Source organism: Gymnodraco acuticeps, unplaced genomic scaffold, assembly GCF_902827175.1.
Source record: "Gymnodraco acuticeps unplaced genomic scaffold, fGymAcu1.1, whole genome shotgun sequence".
Lineage (NCBI taxonomy): Eukaryota > Metazoa > Chordata > Actinopteri > Perciformes > Bathydraconidae > Gymnodraco > Gymnodraco acuticeps.
In genome coordinates, this window is record NW_022990889.1 from 1,578,084 (window position 1) to 1,598,490 (window position 20,407).

Here is a 20,407-nt window from a genome sequence, read left to right on the forward strand (position 1 = left end):
ATTTTTTTTAAAAACATCGGAAATACAATTTTTTTAAAAAAAATGTTAAATATTTTTTTTATTTTGTATTGGCTCATGATAGGCCCCCGATCTCCGTAGGCCCCTGGGCTTCAGCCCAGGTCAGCCCGTGCATTAAGGCGGCCCTGCCGATACTGGCGAGGAAATAACCTCAGTGAGCCCCGAAAGACCACTGGACAAACACGATAAGATCCTCTAGGCAGCGTAAAAGCAGTGTAAATTCTGCCTAAATGCGCCTGGAGGTGTATAACACTGATACCACGGACAATGTGTGCCGTTTTTATGATATTTTCTGCAGTATTATTTTGCTTTGGCCAGTAATTTTGTTGGACACTTTTAGCTGATGGGAGAAACAGTCAAAATGGAGATGTTTATCCATTAATTGACAATACTTTTCAAACTTAAACCACAACAAAATAATACACCGACATAATCTTGATATTCTTTTTTTAAATGGAGATTTGGAGGGTGGGGGGGGGGGGCAGCGCTGTCCTCGCTAAGAGAAAGAAGAGCAGCTCTAGTGGTGCGTATACGGATCATACCTGGAATACTGCCGCATGTCATTTTGAAAGGAAGAGGACTAAAGCAACAGCTGCTGTGACTGCAGTAGAAATACACTCAGTTAAATCACTGTCAGCTCCACTTCCACTTCTAATTGCAGGTAAGCTATATTTTTTATCTGCCTCTAATACTGGTTAGCCTACATTTAGATGTGTTCCTTTTTTTCCTTCTCTTTATTGGAAATAATTAGGCGAGGCAAGGGGGCTTAAAGGAACCGTGAGAAAATGAAAGAGAAGGTTAGAAGTTCAGCAAATATGTGCACTTCAGCCTAAAAAGCGTATTTTTTCCTCACCTGTGCTGCATGTATTTCCTGAAACCTACGTTTATTATCCTTTAGAAGATACTTTGTTTTTCTACTTTTATGCATGAAAACAACAGGCATTTGTGTTGGGTTGGAAAAATCTGTTATCTCAAATATTAACAGATGGAAATTAAAACATAATAAAAGCTATAAAAGGGGGACAAGGTACTCGATGGTGAGGACTGAATCAAGGTTAAATGCTGATTCAAGGTTATGTATTTAGAGGAAGTGCCATTATTCTCATGTTTTTGTGATCACTTTTCATGCTTATAAATATAATGGAAGCTAAAAAAAGAAAATAATGTTTGGTCATTTTATCCCCGTTAAAGTGGCATGTGACAGAACTGTTTTAATAATGCATAACCATGGTAGCTTACATGTGCCATTAGGCTGCCAGCACCTACACCTTTATAGCGTGTTTGAAATACCAGCATAGAAAATGTGGACAAATAATTCCTTCTTCTTTTTTATTTTTAAGTTCCAGTTGGAGATGCAGATGGAGAAGAAAGACACCGTGTTGGAGTAGCTGGTTTATTGCCTTTAGTTTGTGCTTCGCGTCAGTCCGACTCCGGTGGTAATTATGTTCCACCAGCTGAAGGATCCAGCTGTGAATGGCAGCTGCCTCGAACCCTCGTCAGCCTGCAATACGAGCGCTGATGGTTACGCACTCCAGCTGCCCACTTTCACCACCGCGGCCAAAGTCAGAGTAATCATCACTTTCACTTTGTGCGCAGTGTCAGCTGTGTGCAACTTGGTCGTGCTGTGGGCTTCCTTTAACGGAGGCAAGCGCAAGTCGCACGTCAGGATCCTGATAATGCACCTGACGGTGGCGGACCTGCTGGTGACTTTCATCGTGATGCCTGTGGACGCGGTGTGGAACATCACTGTGCAGTGGCAGGCGGGAGATTTCCTCTGCAGGCTGCTGATGTTCATGAAACTGGTGGCGATGTACTCCTGCGCCTTTGTAACTGTTGTCATTAGCTTGGATAGACAGTCTGCCATTCTCAATCCTTTGGGCATCAGTGAGGCGAAAAGGAAAAGCAAAATCATGTTGACTGTGGCCTGGACGATGAGTGTAATCCTCTCACTCCCTCAGGTAAGAATAACACATAAAGCACACAGGAAACATGGAAAACACACACCCACAAAAAACCCTCGCAGACTGCACTCATATGAAGCTTCTAGTTGTGTAGGCCTATAAAAGCTTATATAAACACTGCCAATTGTATATCCTGCAGTGAATCCATCTTGTTAGTTTGCTGAAAATCAAGGTGAAGGTTAATTAAATAATTGGTTATGTCTACAGGAAACATGATGAAAGGAGGGGTTACGTATGGTAACCCTTTTTATATAGAGGTGGAGCCCTCTCCTGGACTCTATGGGTACTACCCAGTGGCGTCGCCTGGCCTGGGCCACTGTAGCGCCGCCACTGTGGGCTAAGCCCCGAATGTACAATTTCAGGTCCAGGCGACGCCCCTGGTACTACCCCTTGATCATATCATGCAAGCATTCATCCACTGAGACTTCCATAAACGTAGCTGGCCCCGGGGCGGGCCTACCTGAATACGCGCGCATTTCACCGTATAAAAGGAGGCCTCGCCTCCTGACTGTCATCCTACACCTCTCTTCAGCGAGTGGCATAGGCAGTGGCGTTTCTAGGTGTACAAAACTGGGGGGGCAGAAAGAGGTCGGGGGAGAGAGAGAGAGAGAGAGGGGGGACAGAGAGAGGGAGGAGAGAGAGAGGGGGGACAGAGAGAGGGGGGGGAGGAGAGAGAGAGGGGGAGTGTCAAATTACATACTGAAGACCACAGGAGCAACACTGTGAGCGCATACATTTACGTACACAGCGTGGGGATGTCATAGTAATGCACCTTCATACATGGAGTAAAGGTCACCATCACAAAGTAATTTTTAACAATAACAACAACCGTAATGCTTTAGCATTAAAACACCATAGACTGTAAATATAAGGAAAACACAGACACTTATCATCGAGGTCACAATATCAATCGATCCAGCAGAGGCAAAACACAGAAGATCAACAAAATATATGACATAAATGAACTTACCAAAGCTGAAGGCTCACTTGAAAAGAAAAGCGGCATGGCGGTCCTTCCTCTGACAGAATGTGTCTATCACTTTGGGGATGAAGTCCTGTAGTTGCTGGATCAACTGGCTTTCAATTGAAAGCATGGCCAATGCGTTAAGTCGCGGCTGTCCCATGGTGTTGCGAGTGAAAGTCTTTATCCTTTTGAGGGTGGAAAAGTTCCTCTCTGACTCGGATGTCGTCATCGGAGTTGTCACTATTATTTTGACCAAAATAACAGTCTCAGCAAACGTTTCCTCCAAGTTGTTCTCGTGAATGGATTTCAACAGAGACAGGGCAGTGTTTCCAGTGTGAAGCTCACTGTGGCGGTAGAGCGTGGTTAGCTCAGACTTCAACTTCTCCTTGTTTCCCAACGCAGGCCACAGTTTCACGGCGCAGTCAAGCTCAGGTGTAGGAAATGACAGGACATGCTGTGGGAAGAATGAGCTGTCAACAAGCTTTGCAGCGATCAAATGGTCACTCTGTGAGAACCTCTGTTCCACCTGTGAGATGACTGTGTCACAAGCCTCCTTCATCACCGGCGCTGTGCTGCTGACTCGTCGGCCTGGCTCGTCTGTTCCATCATGAGCAGTGGCGGCCAATGCATCAGTTTTCTGCCTCATTTTCTGAACATTTTCCTTGAAACGGCAGAGCGCGCTGTTGATCCCAGGTGCATCGATGCTTCGTTTTTGCAGAGTGTTGTATAGAACATCCACTTCTGGCATAAGCAACGAAAAAAACTCCAGGAGCTGCATAAATGCTCGGTCCCGCAGTTTCTTTGACAGGCCGTATGCCTCACTTATGGTGACCGCATCCCATCCTGGTTGTGCGCCTATATGCTTCATACACTGAAGTAGTGCATCTCGGGTCTCCCAAACCGCGTTCACAGTTCTGCTTTTAAAGTTCCATCTCACAGCCGGTGGCCGTGGGATGCGTCTCTGTGTTGCCTCTGCAAGAGTTGCAACACGTTTTGGAGCACCGGAGAAAAAAGTGGAAAAAGCAGTTATATCTGCAAAAAACACCTTCAGGATGCTCATCCTTGCTGAACACAGTTGCTGCAGGGTCAGGTTCAGTTGGTGGGCGTAGCAGTGAACAAACTGAGCGTTTGGGTACGTCTCCTTCATCACCGTCTGTACCCCGCGCACGTTACCGCTCATGACGGCCGCCCCGTCATAGGTCTGAGCGATTAGCTTTTCTTTCAGCTTCAGGGGTTCCAGAACAGCCTTGATGCTGTTAGAGAGACCTACACCAGTTTTGTCCTTTACTTCCACAAACTCCAAAAAACGCTCTGTAACTGTGAGGTCAGGCATAATGTATCGCAGCACAATCACCATTTGCGATTTACAGGAGACATCGGTTGTCTCGTCGGCCTGAACGGCAACAAATGATGTGTTGTCCACTTGCTTGGCTATTTCCTCCCTGTACACATCATACATGCAGTCCAAGAGTTCATTCTGTATGGTGCTTGATGTCCCTTTGAAAACAAGCTGAGCTTCGTAGTGCCGTTGAAGCCTGGAATCGCCCTCACACATTGTCTCGAAAATTGACCTGAATATCCCTGGATTCAGAGAGTCCGCCGACTCAACCCTGTCTCCTAAAAATTACGTTCCCACATAACTAAACTGCATTCTCAATTACGTTTAGCTAGAAACGTATTTTCTCCCACGTTACGTTCGTTATGAACGTATCTTAAATACGTTTATTTTCTACATATCTTCTAGAAACGTATTTTCTCCCACGTTACGTTCGTTATGAACGTATCTTAAATACGTTTATTTTCTACATATCTTCTAGAAACGTATTTTCTCCCACGTTACGTTCCTTATGAACGTATCTAAAATACGTTTATTTTCTACATATCTTTGCCATTTATTGTCTTGCTTATAATAATGATAATAGTCATTTATAAATATCATTTTAGAGCACACCTTTGAAATCGAGAATCGGGCTCGATATATGTTTACATTAAAATCAGTAGGCGAGGCTGTAATTTCGCCAGCTGTTACTCTCATGAGCGAGGCAGAAAATAATAGTTTTAACATGACAAAAAGCTGCTGTGTCGTGTACCTCAAACATTAAAACAAATCCAGAGTTACGTGTTTCTGTACTTCCTCTAAGAAGAAAATACAGTAAAAGAAGAGCTCTGTGGCTTCAGGCTTGATCGCCGTTCAAATGACAGCGTTGGTTTCCCCAAAAGTGGGCGGGGCTGTAAAGTGACGTAGATTTTACTATCATCTATTATTCAAAACCATTCTATTTATTCTAACGTAAATTACATGCCAGTGTTTTATCTTTTTATTTATTTGTTTTTATTTTAAATCGTATAATGTCGGACTTTTTTCCCGTCTGTGAGGAAAATAAATGGGGTTTAGAGCCTCAAAATACTGAAATCTGTATTTTTTCAAATCTTTTCCTTCTAATTTGTTATTCTTTTCTAAATAACACACTGTTATTTACTCAACCATAACACACAATTATCCTTGTTTTTATTTATTCGTTTAATTCTATAATCTTGGGCTTTTTAGCCGTAAATAAAGTCACCGGAAACAGACGGGACATTTCGAGCGATACACACCACAAACCCACCGAACTGATTACCCAAGATCCTCAGCTTGAAGCTCGTTGATTGGATGCTTTAGCCGCAATAAACGCTGGGATATGGTGTTAATAAGTTGTGATATCCGAAAACGAAAAATAAAATAATACCTAATTCAGAGTGTTCTTGCTTGTCTCTTTGGAAGTCATCACATAACGGCATTGTAATACACGGTTCGGCTGCATTAAATATTATACATCTGCCGTAGTTCTTTATTTATAGAGCCCTGATGAGAAGACTTCTAGACAAACATGAGGAACTGCCGCCAAAACTGAATACTTGATGTGGATCATAAATATATCAACAATTAAACAACATCTTCAATTTATTTTCACAAAATACGTCTCCTTGCAGTATCAATAGTAATTCGGCTGACTTTTATATTTGATCCAATTGGTAGATAATAGGTTATATTTGCACCATAACGGTGCACAGCTGATAGAAAAGGACTTGTAGTTTTTAAAGATATTACTGATTTTCTTTGAATATAAGAATGTAAATACTGAGTTGAGAGAATAGTCAGGGGATTTGGGTGATGGGAGACACATCTATGGATTCAGAATTTCAATAGCGTACCATTAAATGACGGATATACCTTTCTGTCTGTGATGTTTTACAAATCAGATATTAATGTGTAGAAGTAAAACATGTGAAATAATATAGCAATATCCTGTAAAATTATGTAAAAACATGAATAAAACTACACATCTTCAGATGTTATACATACATAAGTGTTCTACACTAATAATACAAAGTTATTATTAGTATGCTGTGTGTACCTTGTGTGCACTGCCTAGTGGTTAAAGCACGTTATTGAATTATTTTTGTTGAATAATGTTATTTGATGAAAACAATATTAAGAGTACATACTTTCATAGGGGGAAAGTAGAAGGTCAATGATAGAAATATAGAATATAAAAAGTCAAGAAGATACTATAAGTGATCTCTACAATAAAACAGTTTAGTGCCGGATGTACAAAGATATTAATAGGAGGATGTGCAAAACAGAAAAACGAATTAACCTTTATTAACACATTAAAGAATACTTTAGGTTAAGGTCTTATTTTAAACAAGAAAAAAGCTTTGGAGGTATCTATCTACCGATGAATATTAAGCCTGACAAAGTACTTAACGTCTAATATATTGCTTTCCTGCAATGTTAACTATGTTGAAGCACTTCTTTTAACTGATATTATACACATTAATTATACTCTTATGTATGTAGATAGTATAAGAAATGTGCAGAATATGACAGTTTAATGGTGGAGGTACACACATATTGATAGATGTCTTGTAATGCGCTGTTGAGGAACCTGCGACCCAAGTTGTGTATATGATCAATAAACCTTAGAAAATCTTGAAATCTTGAAAGGGATGTGCAAAATAGCCATTATACAGTTTTTAATTAACTATTAGTAGAGAATAACGTGTAATGAATATACTTTATCTGCAGATAAATGTTTCGTCTTCTCAAGCACCACCTATCAAATATCTCTCCTGATTGTTGGCACTTGACAATCACCTTCCCTGAATTTTACTCAGGTGTAACTAAAGTCTGCTTTAAGGGTTGTTTATATTTCACATCATTAATCAGAATCTGCAAAGTAACTAAACTAAATGTAGTGGAGTAAAAATACCAGGTTAACCTCTGAATTGTAGTGGAGTAGAATTACAAAGTAACAATGAGCTGTCGTGTGGGTATATATTAATGCTGCCCATTATGGATATAAGCGATTTTTACCCATTTAGTAATTACATGTTTTAAATGTGTACACACCAATGTGTTTCCTATCGCCTAAACCTCCAGGGCTGTACACAGTTTAATACTGGCAACTTCTAATTATGGGAAAAACGTCTTTTAAAACTACAATTCCCAGTAGATACGTGCCATAGAGAACATGTTGCGAAACACAATAGCCAGCATGTGTATTTCTCGGGGGGCGTTCGAGTCCAGTTTTGAATAGTCTGCCGTGGTTTCGTTCCATTTCAAACAGCTTGACGCTCGGCGTAACCTTGGCGCACTGCCACTCCAACATCACGGGGTTTGTCAACGGGACTGTAGTCCCAAACGATAGCTGGGGATTATGGGTAGTGTAGTGTATTTGGCCATCCTAAATCTCGAAATGTCCCGTCTGTTTCTGGTGACTTTATTTACGGCTAAAAAGCCCAAGATTATAGAATTAAACGAATAAATAAAAACAAGGATAATTGTGTGTTATTGTTGAGTAAATAACAGTGTGTTATTTAGAAAAGAATAACAAATTAGAAGGAAAAGATTTGAAAAAATACAGATTTCAGTATTTTGAGGCTCTAAACCCCATTTATTTTCCTCACAGACATTTATACGATTTAAAATAAAAACAAATAAATAAAAAGATAAAACACTGGCATGTAATTTACGTTAGAATAAATAGAATGGTTTTGAATAATAGATGATAGTAAAATCTACGTCACTTTACAGCCCCGCCCACTTTTGGGGAAACCAACGCTGTCATTTGAACGGCGATCAAGCCTGAAGCCACAGAGCTCTTCTTTTACTGTATTTTCTTCTTAGAGGAAGTACAGAAACACGTAACTCTGGATTTGTTTTAATGTTTGAGGTACACGACACAGCAGCTTTTTGTCATGTTAAAACTATTATTTTCTGCCTCGCTCATGAGAGTAACAGCTGGCGAAATTACAGCCTCGCCTACTGATTTTAATGTAACCATATATCGAGCCCGATTCTCGATTTCAAAGGTGTGCTCTAAAATGATATTTATAAATGACTATTATCATTATTATAAGCAAGACAATAAATGGCAAAGATATGTAGAAAATAAACGTATTTTAGATACGTTCATAAGGAACGTAACGTGGGAGTAAATACGTTTCAAGCTAAACGTAATTCAGAATGCAGTTTAGTTCTGTGGGAACGTAATTTTTAGGAGACAGGGTTGGCCGACTCGTTGTGGCCCCGCAGTGCTGTCTCACATTTCCCACACAGTTTAATACAGGTGATGATCCGACCAAGCACGTACCTGTTTTCTTCCACCTTCCTATTATGAGAATCAATGCCGCGTCTGTAGGCGCTGTCAATCTGAGCTGCAACATTCACCCTTCCAAGTAATCCCAATTTTACGGCATTTTCCAAATGACTGTTGCTGCTCTCATGCTTCATTGTCCTCTCCGAAAGATGCTTTAAGTCCTTGTAACCTGTCCTCGACCAAGTACCTTGATCTTCACCAAAAAGCAGGCAAGGAAAGCAAAAGAGGGAATTCTTCTGGATGCTCGCCGTTAGCCATTTATTTTTAGCAAACCACTCAGCGTTAAACCCACGTTTAACTTTGCCCGCAGTCTGGACCATTTGGAAATCCGGTGGATGGTGGGCACCGAGGCGCTTTACCTCCAGTTTCTCTCCGAGACTAAGTGTCTCAAATGTGTGCTCCAGTAAATGGTCAACTTCATTCATTTTCTTTCAGTTTTTTACTTCTTTTAATCGCTGGTGATGTTAGCTATATGCTGCTCTCTCGTCTCCTCTTCAAACTACACGTGACGTTTTGCAGCACTGCACACGTGAGTACTTACAGCCAATCAATTCTGAATTATGTGAGATGACGTATGGTGGGGATGGGAGCACTATGCCCCTACGGTCATTATTTTTTTGCCACACACATTAAATAGAAAAATACTCTGAGCATGCGCAGTGTAGTTTTTACAATCACCGTTCACTTAGACTGTGAGAGGGAGGGGCAGGATCGGGTTTTGTCCCACATGGCTCTAAACAGCTCAAAACGGCATTCTAGACACTAATTAGAAGAACACAGACTAAAACAGAAATGTACAGACGAATCAGATTATTAAACATGACCTTAAAATATATTTTATATGTTTTTTTATTTATTTTTTTGTATTTTTTTGTAATCATTATTTGTAATACTTTCTTCTGACACTAGGTGGGGCTGTGCCCCACCTGCCCCTAATGACCCGCCGCCACTGGGCATAGGACAGACAGTGCCCCGAGTAGAGGGCTCCGCCTGTGCTTATACAAGAAGGGTTACCATACGTAAACCCCTCGTTATATCTCTCACAGGCACTGTCGTCCAACAACACCGTTCCATCCCACTGCCCCTGACCGGCTTTCTGGTTAGCACCTTCCTTTATCTCGGTTGTGACCGTGGAGAAGTCTGGGCCGCGGCTGACAGAGCACACTACGACGCGCTTACCTCGCGAAAAGTGTGCTCGGAAAACAGTGCTGAGGACTCCCCCCCTCCGCCCATAGGCAGACGGAGAGAGTCCCACCCCAGCCCTGGATGGGCTCACTGTGCACCACCTTTCCCGAGTCCCTAAGGAGCACGGGGAGAGCGCCCCATGTCCCCCACACTCAGATACTGACCCCGTGCAGAGTGTGTGTGGACTATAGTGTGGAGGGCTCTCCCTTCCTGCCCTTAGGCAGGCGAGGAGAGCCCTCCAGCCCCGTATGGGCCCAGCGCACACTACGTCCCCCGGGACCCTCCAGGGGGCCCGGAAAAAACGTAAGCACATTACGCCCGTCCTCACCAGTCCTGCATTGCCCCAGCAAGCACAGACGATGAGAAAGAGCCAGACATGTCCAAGAGATAAAACTTGATGAAGTGGTCTGGCGTTTGACCAAGATGCCACCGTGCATATGTCCTCTCTACACTCACGCCGTTGAATAAGGCTGTTGACACAGCCACAGCCCGTGTAGAGTGTGCACGGACCCCCGCGGGGCAGGCTCTCCTCGCCTGTCCGTAGTCATGTGCAATTTAGCTTCCCTGGCCCCACTATGGGGTGGAAGACTCAAGCCACCTAGCTGAATAGCCCTCGACCTGAACGCACTCCTTAGGCTCTTGGGCACAAAGGAGGGGTTCGGCCTGAGTGTTGCCCCGCTCCGGTCACCCCGGATCACAAGCAACTCGGGTGCACCGACAGAGCGGTTAATTCGGACACTCTCTTGGCTGACGTTAAGGCAAGTAGCAATGCTGTCTTCCACGACGATGCTTTCAGGGAGGAGAGCTCCAGAGGCAGTGGCCCCTCCAGAAATCTTTCATAGGGGTGGCCAAATGGGGCCACTGAAAATCTTGGGGTGGCCCACCAAAACCAAGAATGTAATTGTTGTAAAGGTATAGACTAGATTAAAACAATGGCAAAGAGAATCACCTACTGATTAGGGGTGTAACGGTACACGTACCCGTACCGAAATTATTCGGTACGGGCCCTTCGGTTCGGTACAGGTGTGTACCGAAGTGTACCGAACGAATATAACGTTAAACGTAAAAAATTGAGAACGTGAACAACTTTTTGGAAGTAATCTCAGGTGCTGCGTCGCAGCATTCAGAGTAATTTGCTCACATTGGGTTCAACGCGTCATAGAGCGAGCAAGTCATTTCATTGGATGAGAGGCATACTATGAGAGCTGGTCAGAGGGATGCGTTCAAATGTAGTCAGTAATTTGAGGAACTGTCGAAAATTAATGGCGAACGCAGATAAAGTTGAGCTCGAAAATCCTCCAGCATCATTGAAGTCTCCGGTTTGGGAACATTTTGGTTTCGCAGTTACGTACAAGGATGACGGACAAAGACAGGTGGACCGAACCAAAGCTGTTTGTTGGCATTGTTCAACTAACATTGGTTACGCGGCTGGCAATACATCAAACTTGCACACTCTTGAAAAGGCATCACCCGAACGTGAATATTACCGGTACCAAAAGAAAAAAGACTGAAGTGCAAACCCAACTCCCACTAGCATGTAAGCCTCCACCACTCGCAGAGAGTTCAGACCGAGCCAAAGCTATTACAAACGCCAAATATCCTTATGTTGCCATGTTAGCAAAGCGCTACCTGGCTGTACCTGCTACCTCTGTCCCTAGAGCAGTGGTTCTCAAACTTTTTCTGTCAGGCCCCCCCTTTGGAGAAAAAAAAAAGTCGGGCCCCCCCAACACACATAGCCAGGCTCAGTGGCGGAGCCAGAGACTTTTTTTGGGGGTGCTGTGGGGTAGCTTGACGTTTCATAGAGGGTGCTCAAACATTTAGGGTTTCCCATTAATGTACCGGTCGCTACAGTGGAATTTTCTACTGCAACACTCTCCACACGCACATACACAGTGTTCCCGAAACTGTTACAACGAAGGCTCGATAATCAGCTCACGGCATATAGGTGTAAGCAGGGGTAACGTGCTATTTTTATAGGTGGTGTGTGGACACATTGAGAGCAAAATGAAGAGATCTATGGATACCTCTCTCAACACCCAGATGAAACGGAACTGTAAACAGATTTACTTTTTCTTTATGGATATTTTACAAATCACCCTTTTAAACTTTATTCTTTTTTTAATGTCATATAGTATTTCATACCTGTTTTTCATTTATTCTCTTATTTTTTTATAACTATAATGATCATATAAATGTGTGCCTCGGAAATAATTGTTTACATTAATGGTGACCAAAACGTTTGAGACCCACTGAGATAACAATGAGAGAGTCCTTTAGCTCACTGAGTCTCTCAGTCTGACAGGAGAGGACTCTCCTCCACGTTGTTGTTGAAAAAACTCCTTATATCCGTTAGCGTAGCTCGTTAGCTCCAGAAGCTAAGAACAACGATCTCCGGTACCGGTGCGCTCTCTCTCTCTCTCTCGCGCACACAAAATGGCTCGTTCCACACACACAGAGACCCAGACGTAATAGTACTGTACTGTATCATATTATCAGTGGCGAGCTGTGACTTTTATACCTAGGCCCTCTGACCCCCCCTTCCCTCGAAAAAAAAGAAGAGATATTACGTCTCAACGTACTTCAGCGGAATATCAAAACAGTGGTCCGGGGTGCAAAACGCATCAATGACAGCGACCCTCTACCACACAAAACAACATCATTTATATAAACACCTATCATGACAGGGCACCCACAGCCAAGTAACAATTACAATTGAATTAATTCGGCACGGCGGCCCGCATTGAAAATGACTTAGGCCTACCTTTGATGATCAAATCACTTAAACACAAAGTCCATCCTCCTGTCCTTTTGGATGAAGCACTTGCGGGTCATTCAGCTGATCCTTTGCCACTCCAGTTTATCATTGTAACTACTCGGTTAATAATTTCGCAACGATGTCATCACTATCACTGAAGTGAGCCATCATGAACGAACTTATGCTAATCATAAATCTATCGATCATAAATCTATCGTTTAGATTTATGATTCAAAAATAATAAAAGTAGGATAGACATGTGGATATTATCCGGCTGAACACAACGTGCATTTATCTAACAGGTTCGTTTTCCACAGACCTTATTTCGAGCTATTTTCCAAAATCCTATGGAGAAATCCCGTTGCTTTCTGTCGAGGGAATCCGAACGAAGCTTACTTCCGGGTTTTAGGACGCGTCACTGCACCACTTGCATAGACCATTATACATCCTACATATTTATTATACATCAATGCATAGACCTCACAGCGGGCGGATCCTGTCATAAAGTCCGCGAAAATGAAGCCCGCCCATTTAGAGGGAAGATATGATTGGTCAATTGTACTGTCATTTGACATTACTCTCTCGTTGAGTTACTATAGCTGGCCCTCTGTGAATGTAGAGAGGGACCAACCGGGACCAACAAGCTCTCCCGTCTTCACAGTAACTCGCAGAGACGGCATTTAACCCTTCACATTCCAACAGAAACTGAACAGGCAGATTCGAAGGATTTATTTCTTTGGAAATATTATTTTAAATACAATTAAATCAAGTTATTTTGGTAAAATTAATGAAAAATGTAACAACAAAAAAATATAAAAAATAATATTTTTTTAAAAATGTTGTTTTTTTTAATGTTTTCAAATATTATTTTTTAGAATATCTTAGGCCCTCACAGAGGGCCTAGAGGGCCCTGACGGCTCGCCACTGCATATTATTTTCGAATCAATAATTTTTCAAATTATGATTTTTTAATTTTTTTTTTATATAACCATTTTTCCTCCTGGTCTCTCGCGCCCCCCCTGGCATGCCTCTGCGCCCCCCAGGGGGGGCGCGCCCCACACTTTGAGAACCACTGCCCTAGAGAGAGGGTGTTCTCCACAGCAGGAGACATTGTTAGTGCCAGCAGATCTGCCCTTTCGGCAAGCAATGTGGACAAGTTCATTTTTCTTTAAAAAAACATGAAAATACAATGACAAGCAAGTCCTAATGTCAAACTGGCTGCTTAGGAACTAGTACAGTTCAGTTCAAATACAGATTATTTCAGTTCATCGAAAAGCTGCACCTTAATGTTTATTTTATTATATTTTGTATTTATTTGAGTGAATATTCACAGTTTAATAATAATTAAAAACCCAAAACTAATAGTTTATGTTTTGTGAGTACTAGTAGCCTACAGTAAAGTTCAAATACAGATTATTTCAGTTCATCGAAATGCTGCACCTTAATGTTTATTTTATTATATTTTGTATTTATTTGAGTGAATACATTATTCACAGTTTAATAATAATAAAAAATATATATATATGTTTTGTTTTGTGAAAAAAAATTCTGCTGTACCGAAAACGTACCGAACCGAACCGTGACCAAAAAACCGAGGTACGTACCGAACCGAAATGTTTGTGAACCGTTACACCCCTACTACTGATATACTTTGGTTTCTTATACTATTCATCTGAAGTGAATATAATACGGATAGTTAACATTTTACTTCAAACAACATTTAAAAGAACCTTGTTTTGTGTTATGTATAATATATATATATATGTGTTGCTGATTTATTGTTTTGTTTTTTATATATGCTAGTTGTTCTTCAATCAATCAATCAATGTTTATTTATATAGCCCAATATCACAAATGTTACATTTGTCTCAGTGGACTTTACAGTTTGTACAAAATATCAGTATGACAATACGACACCCTCTGTCCTTAGACCCTCACATCGTACAAGGAAAAACTTCCGAAGAAAACCCACAGTTTAAAGGGAAAAATGGGAGAAACCTCAGGGAGAGCAACAGAGGAGGGATCCCTCTCCCAGGACGGACAGACGTGCAATAGATGCCGTGTGTAAATTGAAAAGATAATACATTTGCAACATAGGTAGTCCAAATGTTCTTTCCTTTTAAAAAGACAAATACAGCTTAATTTAAATAAGTTCCTTTATTGTAAGGCACAAAATGTTCAGCATTCTCAACACATACAATACACAACAGCAACACAACATGTTCTTCAGTTATATTATGTCTCTAGGTTATAAATTGTTTTAGACTGAACAAAGCTGTTTGTGTCACACTGGGATCAAAGATGATTGACATGACTTTATTAAATCAAGTTTTAAAACATGACTATTTTATTTCAACAGGACCCAAAAACACAAGGGGGATACAATGGTAAATACATACTGAGATTGAACACAAAAACACCATCTATTATTGACCTTTATAGCAAATTCAAAACATTATAAATGATTCAAAACACCACCTTTAGTATTAGACAGAAAATAGGTGACGAGACATATTTCAATTTTTTTTAGATTAGGCCACTGTGGTGAGAGTAATACATATAGCTTGTATTCCATTTGTTTTGAAAATGTATATTTATACTTTATAAACAAACTGGTTACCCTTTTTTTAAATTAGCATACAGAACATTATGAAAACAAACTTGACTAATGGTCGGCTCATAACCTCAGAACACAGAAGAGGAAACACTGCATAGATTCTCGTTTCATTTTGAAGGAGCTGCAGACCTAAAGTGTGTCGAAGACTTAAATGATTACAAAGGTCACAATCACAATAATAAAACTGTATTTAGGTTTTAGTTTAACTTTTACAAAACAGAGTTCCACATGTACTTTCTAGCATGTATGGCCATCTCCTCACTAGCCCTATATGCTGCTCCCCTGCCAGCTCTGTCTCTCCTTTACTCATCTTCTTCTTAAAATAAGAAGATATGTCTGTTGACTTTCTCTTCATTTTCTGCAAATTGACATTACACACAGCAGTGATTAATAGTAGCCTACGCATTACACCAGCCCAGCATACCGACATCAGCTAACGTTAGCTTATCAAGCTAAACTAACGCTAACTAGGATAGCTGCCAAAGTGTGTTTACAGACGAATTATACCTGAAGTCAATCCAGCCTTTACTGAGCCCCGAGCCTGTTTTCCAGGTCTTCCAGCGTTTTTCTCGTTTTAATGCCATTGAACACACATTTTGATCAGAATAACAGCTAAAGGTAAGCATATCTCCGTTTTTTGCTACCTAAAGCTAACACACTAAAGCCTAAGTGTTGTGGGGCTTAACAGGCAACGGACGTATACGACTTACCTTCTAGAAGTCTGGTGGATTTTTGTCAAGTCAGTAGAAAAGTCAGTAGAAAGAAACGTTTTGCTGCAACCTGCTGCTGTCTGTGCGAATCTCAGAGTGGTGCGCGCGAGTATCAGAGTGGTGCGCCGAGTATCAGAGTGGTGCGCCGAGTATCAGAGTGGTGCGTCGAGTATCAGAGTGGTGCGCCGAGTATCAGAGTGGTGCGCGCGAGTATCAGAGTGGTGCGCCGAGTATCAGAGTGTTACCATGGTAGCAGAGGGAGAGGGAGGGGCTGCAGTATGAGTGTTGGAAGCTCAAGTCAAGCGACTCGCTGGCTGTGTATTTGTTGTTAAATATCAGATAAACTACTACGCATACGTGACTGGCGAGGCGGTGTGTGTGGTGGGGGGGCCAGTGGGGGGGCCAACAAATATATCAGGGTGGCCATGGCCCCCCCTGGCGGCGCCACTGTCCAGAGGCTCAAATGGTTCGGTGACCAAAGCCTCGAGCACCAACGGCAGGTCCCACTGCGGGCGGGGGCGTGCACTACTGGGCGCAGCCTCCTGACCCTCTGTAAAAACCGCAACATCAGTGGCTGTCTAAAGGCTGACCTGCCGTTAAATCCCTCATGGCAGGACGAGATGGCTGCTGCATACACTTTCACTGTGGACTGAGCAAGCCCTCTGTCCACCATTAACTGTAAGTAGGACAAAATAGAGCCCAACTCACAAGATAGGGGCTCTATTCTCCGCTCCTCACACCATCGCTGGAATCCCAGCCACTTCGGCCTGTAACAGGCTGTGGTGGATCCCGCTCTAGCTGCCCTGTATCAGCCTGTCCCTCTCAGGAGCCGAGCCTGGAGAGGTTGCACCTGCCTCTTGAGACATCGCCCCCCAGAACTGGGGAACCGCCCTTCATCTGTGTCATCTCTATAAGTAGGCCTACCACGGCGCCCCGACGCGATCCGGAGCTACTATAGGAAGACTGACAGACGTTCTCGCCTCACTCTCCCCAGGATAGGGAGAATGAGATGCTGCGGTGGAAAGGCGTAGAGCAGCTTTCTTGGCCAAGGCTCGTGTGCGAACGCGTCCACCCCCGAGGGCGGAACGTCGCTCAGAGCCATGGAGAACCACAGGGCACAGTGGCTGTTGCGCCGGCTGGCGAACAGGTCCACCTCTGCTCTCCAGAACTGGGCCCAGACCTGCTTCACCACCTCCGGGTGAAGCGCCCACTCGCCTGGCAGGGCAAACATTGCCCGTTCCCTGGACCTGGCCATGACTATGAGGTCGTCCAGATAAAAGAAAACTCTCATGCCATGGGAGCACAGCGGCTGGAGCGCTCTGGCCACACATTTGCTGAACGTGCATGGGGATAGGGAGTAGCCGACCGGTAATCTGTTGTACTCGTAGGCTATCTCCTGGAAGGCAAAAACGCATATACTTTCTGTGCTCTGGAGCAATTTCTACATGAAAGTACGCATCTTTCAGGTCGATGGTGGTGAACCAATCGCCCGGCTGCACTAGCCCCAGTAATTGTTTTATAGTTAACATGCGGAATTTTCTGCAGGCAGTAGAATTGTTTGAGACGCATTGCGGCTCGCCTCGAAAGTAGGCGAGAATAGCCGATCGCAGCCGGGGGAGGTCTCAAAAAGCTCGCCTGAAGTCGGACAGCTCGGAGTCGGCTTCGTCTTCTTTTTCTTCTTCTCTCGGTTTTTTGGTGGATTGCAAACAACTTTAAGGTGCATACCGCCACCTCCGGAGTCGGCTTGACTCGGTTTGCATAAAGAATGCACACATGTGTTTAATCGTTAATGTCAGATATGTACTAAGTAAATACATTTGTTCCTGCTCAAGATTAGATTCAACTTTATTGTTATTGCACATATTACAGGAGACAACGAAATGCAGTTTAGCTTCTAACCAGGAGTGCAACAAGCAGTAAAGTGAAAAGTAATGTACACAATAGACAGAATAAAATATAGAATGAATTGAATGATGAATAAACAGTGGGGTATGAATACATTATATACACAGCAGCCTGTGAGCAGTATGAACAGTGTGTATGAATATGCTAAGATATATAAAGTATGAAAACGCTAAGCAGTGCAAGTATAGTATAAAAATATATAGATATTAATTTCATGATGATAAACATTGTGGAACAATGATGAAAAATGTGAATGGAAGTGGCGACGTAAAACTGACACAAAACAACAACAAACTTTTGCCGAGCCAATTGGAGAGTTTCTATAGCAGCACGAGGTAAAAACCACCAATGAGCGCTCAGCTAGAGATACCAGCGAGTCGTTTCTCATTATACATCCATGGTCGTTTTCCATCAAGCATTTCGCTTCCGCAGCCCGTGGAGAGGAACTGCGCCACCTCGCCGCGCCTCGCTCTCAAGGCTGCGGGCGTCTTTGTCCCGCGAGATTTCAGCGTCTCATGTAGGCGAGCCTCCAGAGCAAGTCGGACAAAATGACTAACCATCATGCAACGCACTAGCAAGACGTTGATCGAAATTGCGCAGGTCTCGCTTGTCTCAAACAAGCCTAATGTGTTGATTCAGGCTGCGGAGATCTAGAATAGGTCTGAATTCCCCTGTCTTCTTGAGAACCAGGAAGTACATGGAATAAAGGCCCCTTTCTCTGTGCTAAGGGTGCATGACAGACACTGCCTGTTGCTGGGATGCTAGATTGACCTCTCGTATGCTGAAAAACTGGAGTGAATAACCCTGTTTCAGCGTCCTGTCCATCCACCTTGTTAACACACAACTGAGTTCCATTCCCCATAACACTGTGTTAGGGGACAAGCACTCAACTGCGGGGCGGAGTGGTACTCCCTGGGGACCCGTTCCGCCGCAAAACTCAATATGGTCTAGCTGCGGCCGCGGACAGTACACGACACGCCCACCTGACAGACGGTGGCTGAGAGGCATGAAAAGCGAATTACACGACACGCCCACCTGACACGACGGTGGCTGAGAGGCATGAAAAGCGAATTGACGACACGCCCCCTACTACGCCGCCTACGGTGGCTGATAGATCGTACATGGCATGTTATTGTAGCATTTTAAGCAACTATTAGGCAAATACATTAATAACCTATCCGTTTGAGAACCCCTTGGAACCCCTTATACCATTTTGATGGTTGACATCTCATTTGAACAGTGAAAGCCAGAATGACATTTTATAATTTTTTAAAAAATTTATAATAATATGTTTACTGTATATTATAACAATGCTTGTCATGTAGGAATACTGGAGGTACCGTTCCAATGATGTATTAATAATAAGATATATATAGCGCCTTTCATGAGACTCAAGGTCGCTTTAAAAAGGAGAACAAAACAACAAATAGATTTGGGGCAAAGGCCTTGGCAGACAGATGGGACTTGAGGGCCCTTTTGAAGGCGTCAAGCGTGGGGATGTTGCAGATCTCCGCAGGGAGAGCGTTCCAGAGAGTGGGGGCTGCCATACTGAAGGTTCTGTCCCCGAAGGATCGCAGGTTGGTGCGGGGGGCCAGAGTCTGAAGACCGCAGGTTCCGGGGTAGGGCATGTGGGAATTGTATTGATTTGATACAAGCAAGCCAGTGTTTCATTGTGTACTACAGTATATGGTCCGGCAAGTTCAGCATTCACTGTGATGTATATAAAATAAGACACTGATACCGTTTTCCTCAATGAACATTTATTGAACAGAACATCATAAACATCAAAAAAATATTGAAAAAAAACTCCTCGGAATCTTTCACAAGTCCTTCAGCCTTTGGTGCGCTTCCTCACTCATGTTCTTGGTGAGGTCATGAGAACAAAGTTCCATCTCACTGATAAGACAAGATGGTATAAAGAAGTCATATGTAATATTATAAAATCACATGCATCAGGGGTTGTACACTTTAATGTGTCCATTCACTAACCGACTCTTTAGGAAGGAAGCTGTAAGGCCTCTTGTTATAGGAGTGGTCCTCATCAGTGTCCAGGGGCATCAGACAGTCAACCATTATTTTGACAGTGCTTTACATGCACGGTTTAACTCCTCCAAAAATGATCCAGGCTCGATTCAGAATGACACAATACCACACAAAACAAATGTTGCATGTACCATAAGTTCTATGTAGTATGTGTTTTAGGAGTAGTAACCCATTCTGAAACAGGCACACAGGGTCATAGATACGTTGAGCGATACACTGACCATGGTGCTGCTTGCATGCGTCCTTTTACGACTGATCCTGAATGTAGGTGGGACATTGTCGCTAAGGGTCGCCCTGCCTTCCTCACTATAGTGAGCAAACTTCTTTCCATACCTGCAATTAAGACACATTTTCTTCACCAGAAGGTTGAATTTTAGAGCCAGGTGTTCCCCCCAAATCTTCTTGATAATACAATTACAAATTCAAATGTTTTTGTAGCACTGCAGCATACCCTTCCAGTCCAAAGTGTTCCACCAGGATAACACACCACCACCTTCTCAGGAGAGACATGTAATGCTAAAGAAAGAGCATCAATTTTCATTAAGTTTGTTATAGCATTTTAATGTGACTTATTTCCTTAATACTTACAATGCTGAAGTCAAAG

At 42.8% G+C, this 20,407-nt stretch overlaps 1 protein-coding gene across 1 annotated transcript in view; it reads left to right on the forward strand.

Moving 5' to 3' along the window:
- Nucleotides 1-550: 550 nt before the first annotated feature.
- The window catches only part of gnrhr4 (gonadotropin releasing hormone receptor 4), a 34,522-nt gene continuing 14,665 nt past the window's right edge, over nt 551-20,407 (forward strand). The window contains exons 1-2 of the mRNA XM_034233677.1: nt 551-679; nt 1,359-1,976. Coding sequence (XP_034089568.1) covers nt 1,461-1,976 — 516 coding nt within the window. The 5' untranslated portion in view covers nt 551-679; nt 1,359-1,460. The remainder of the gene's footprint in view (nt 680-1,358; nt 1,977-20,407) is intronic.